Source organism: Schistosoma mansoni (assembly GCF_000237925.1).
Source record: "Schistosoma mansoni, WGS project CABG00000000 data, chromosome 3 unplaced supercontig 0141, strain Puerto Rico, whole genome shotgun sequence".
Classification (NCBI taxonomy): domain Eukaryota; kingdom Metazoa; phylum Platyhelminthes; class Trematoda; order Strigeidida; family Schistosomatidae; genus Schistosoma; species Schistosoma mansoni.
The window spans coordinates 715,707-717,643 of record NW_017386011.1 but is presented as its reverse complement, the minus strand read 5'-3'; the positions used below and the strand labels follow the sequence as shown (position 1 = coordinate 717,643).

The following is a 1,937-nucleotide window of genomic DNA, read 5'->3' as shown; positions in this document are numbered from 1 at the left end:
TACCCGAAGTTTGAGCTGATGATGTCGATCAGAAGGACGATGAAAGCTCCACGATTAAACCATCCAGCTCAGAAAACAAACCTACATCAAAATCACAAACCTGAACTACAAATCTTCTCCACTATCTCAATATTTACCCTTATGTGTTTTCAACCAATCTTCTCATCATGATATCTCTTTCTATCATCTCATCTATATTTTTGTATGAATTCTACAGTAATCATCTATGTTTATTATATATTTTTTTGTAAAGATTCCCATGGTGATCGTAATCTAGCCACTATTGAACGTATCTTATTAACTTATGTTTGGGAATATCTTGATGATGAATATACACAAGGAATGTGTGATATAGTTGCACCATTATTAGCTTTAAAATTAGAACATTTTAATACAACATCATCATCTTCATTGAGAATGAATGAAAATCCAAGTATTAATAAACAAATGGATGATAATTCAAAGGATCTATTGAATGATATCGAAATTGGTACTTATATACTATTTAAGTATCTTATGGAAAATCATTTGAAGAAATTATTTGCTAAAGAAACTGCAACATTTTATATGGATCAAAAATTTGATCATATCAAATCATTAATTCAGGTAAAGATCTTATGTATATATGACTACATTTATACCTAAGCACTGGATGCCATTTCGTCCTAGTATGGGACTCCTCAGTGGTGCGCATCCACGATCCCTCCTCACGAGATTTCAACTCAGGACCTATCAGTTTCGCGCCAGAGCACTTAACCGACAGACCACTGAGTTGGCCGGCATTCAACGGTGTTAATGTCTAACTTCAATCAATCCACGAAGTTTGAGTGACCGTTCACCAATTGTCTTCATTGAGTTGTTATCTCACAACAGACGTGGTTGAACACAACTGGTCACTGCTTCCCACTAGAACTCCAGGACATGTATCTCCACAAAACCCCTTCTGACTTAAGGAAATAGTATTTTTGAAATGTTAGGATACTGGGTTCCGAGTTTCAGAATGAACATCATATCTGGAATGCAGGTACATCTAAATGACAAGTGCCAAAAAAGGACGAAACGCGCATTTTAGATTCTAAAGTTAGCCACCAACCATTATTGATTATGATATTTGTGACATAAGGCAATATTGAGACAATCTGTACAAGATGCAAATATACCAATAAGCAACTGATCAGTTGCAGTCGTAAACATCAAACATCAAACAACTAATACAAAAATGAAATAATGTTTCAACTTAAGCAGAGATGGACAGTGGCTAGTAGTGGAATCCAGGATGCGCGATACTTCGTCCTATTTGGACTCGTCAGCTAGATGTAACTGCATCTCAGAGTTGATGTTTACTTTGAGACTCGAACCCAGTACCTTCCGTTTCAAACGCCATCGCGTTATCTACTCAGCTAGTGAGTCCTGATAGCCATTTGCTTGTACAGTGGGGTGAAGCTTGAATTCACTTGGTATTGCTTGTTTGAATCTAGCCACTATCCTTCTTTGTTTATAATGCTTGTGAATTAAGGCTATACGGAGGCAATACGCACAGTATGCACATATGCCAATAAGCGACTGATCAATTGCAGTCCTCAACATCTATGGGAAGTTTCAAACAAACAATACAAAAATGAATTCAATGTTCCAGTCTGTTTAAAGAACTATCATATTTAAGAAACCAGCTCTTTTTCAATGAACAAAGCATTTCAATGACACCTATGGTTACTTGAAGAATGATGTAAAACTAAGAATATCATCCATTTCATATAATAATGTAAACAATAAATATATATGAGGTCCATTATGTCTTCTGATCTTTAATTTATTGTTTGGATAACTTTACATAAACTAGCTATATGTAAAACATGAATCATCAGATAGTTAATCAGTCAGCTACAACGTAGGACCAGGCATCGGTCTAAGTTGCCATACCTCAAATCATCAGATAT

General features: G+C 35.5%; 1 protein-coding gene across 1 annotated transcript in view; it reads left to right on the top strand.

The window, feature by feature from the left end:
• Positions 1 to 645, top strand: part of Smp_151740 (run and tbc1 domain containing, putative) — a gene marked incomplete at both ends in the record, with an annotated part of 39,589 nt that extends 38,944 nt beyond the window's left edge. Inside the window, one exon of the mRNA XM_018791246.1 lies at positions 254 to 645. Coding sequence (XP_018645581.1) covers positions 254 to 645 — 392 coding nt within the window. The remainder of the gene's footprint in view (positions 1 to 253) is intronic.
• Positions 646 to 1,937: the final 1,292 nt, after the last annotated feature.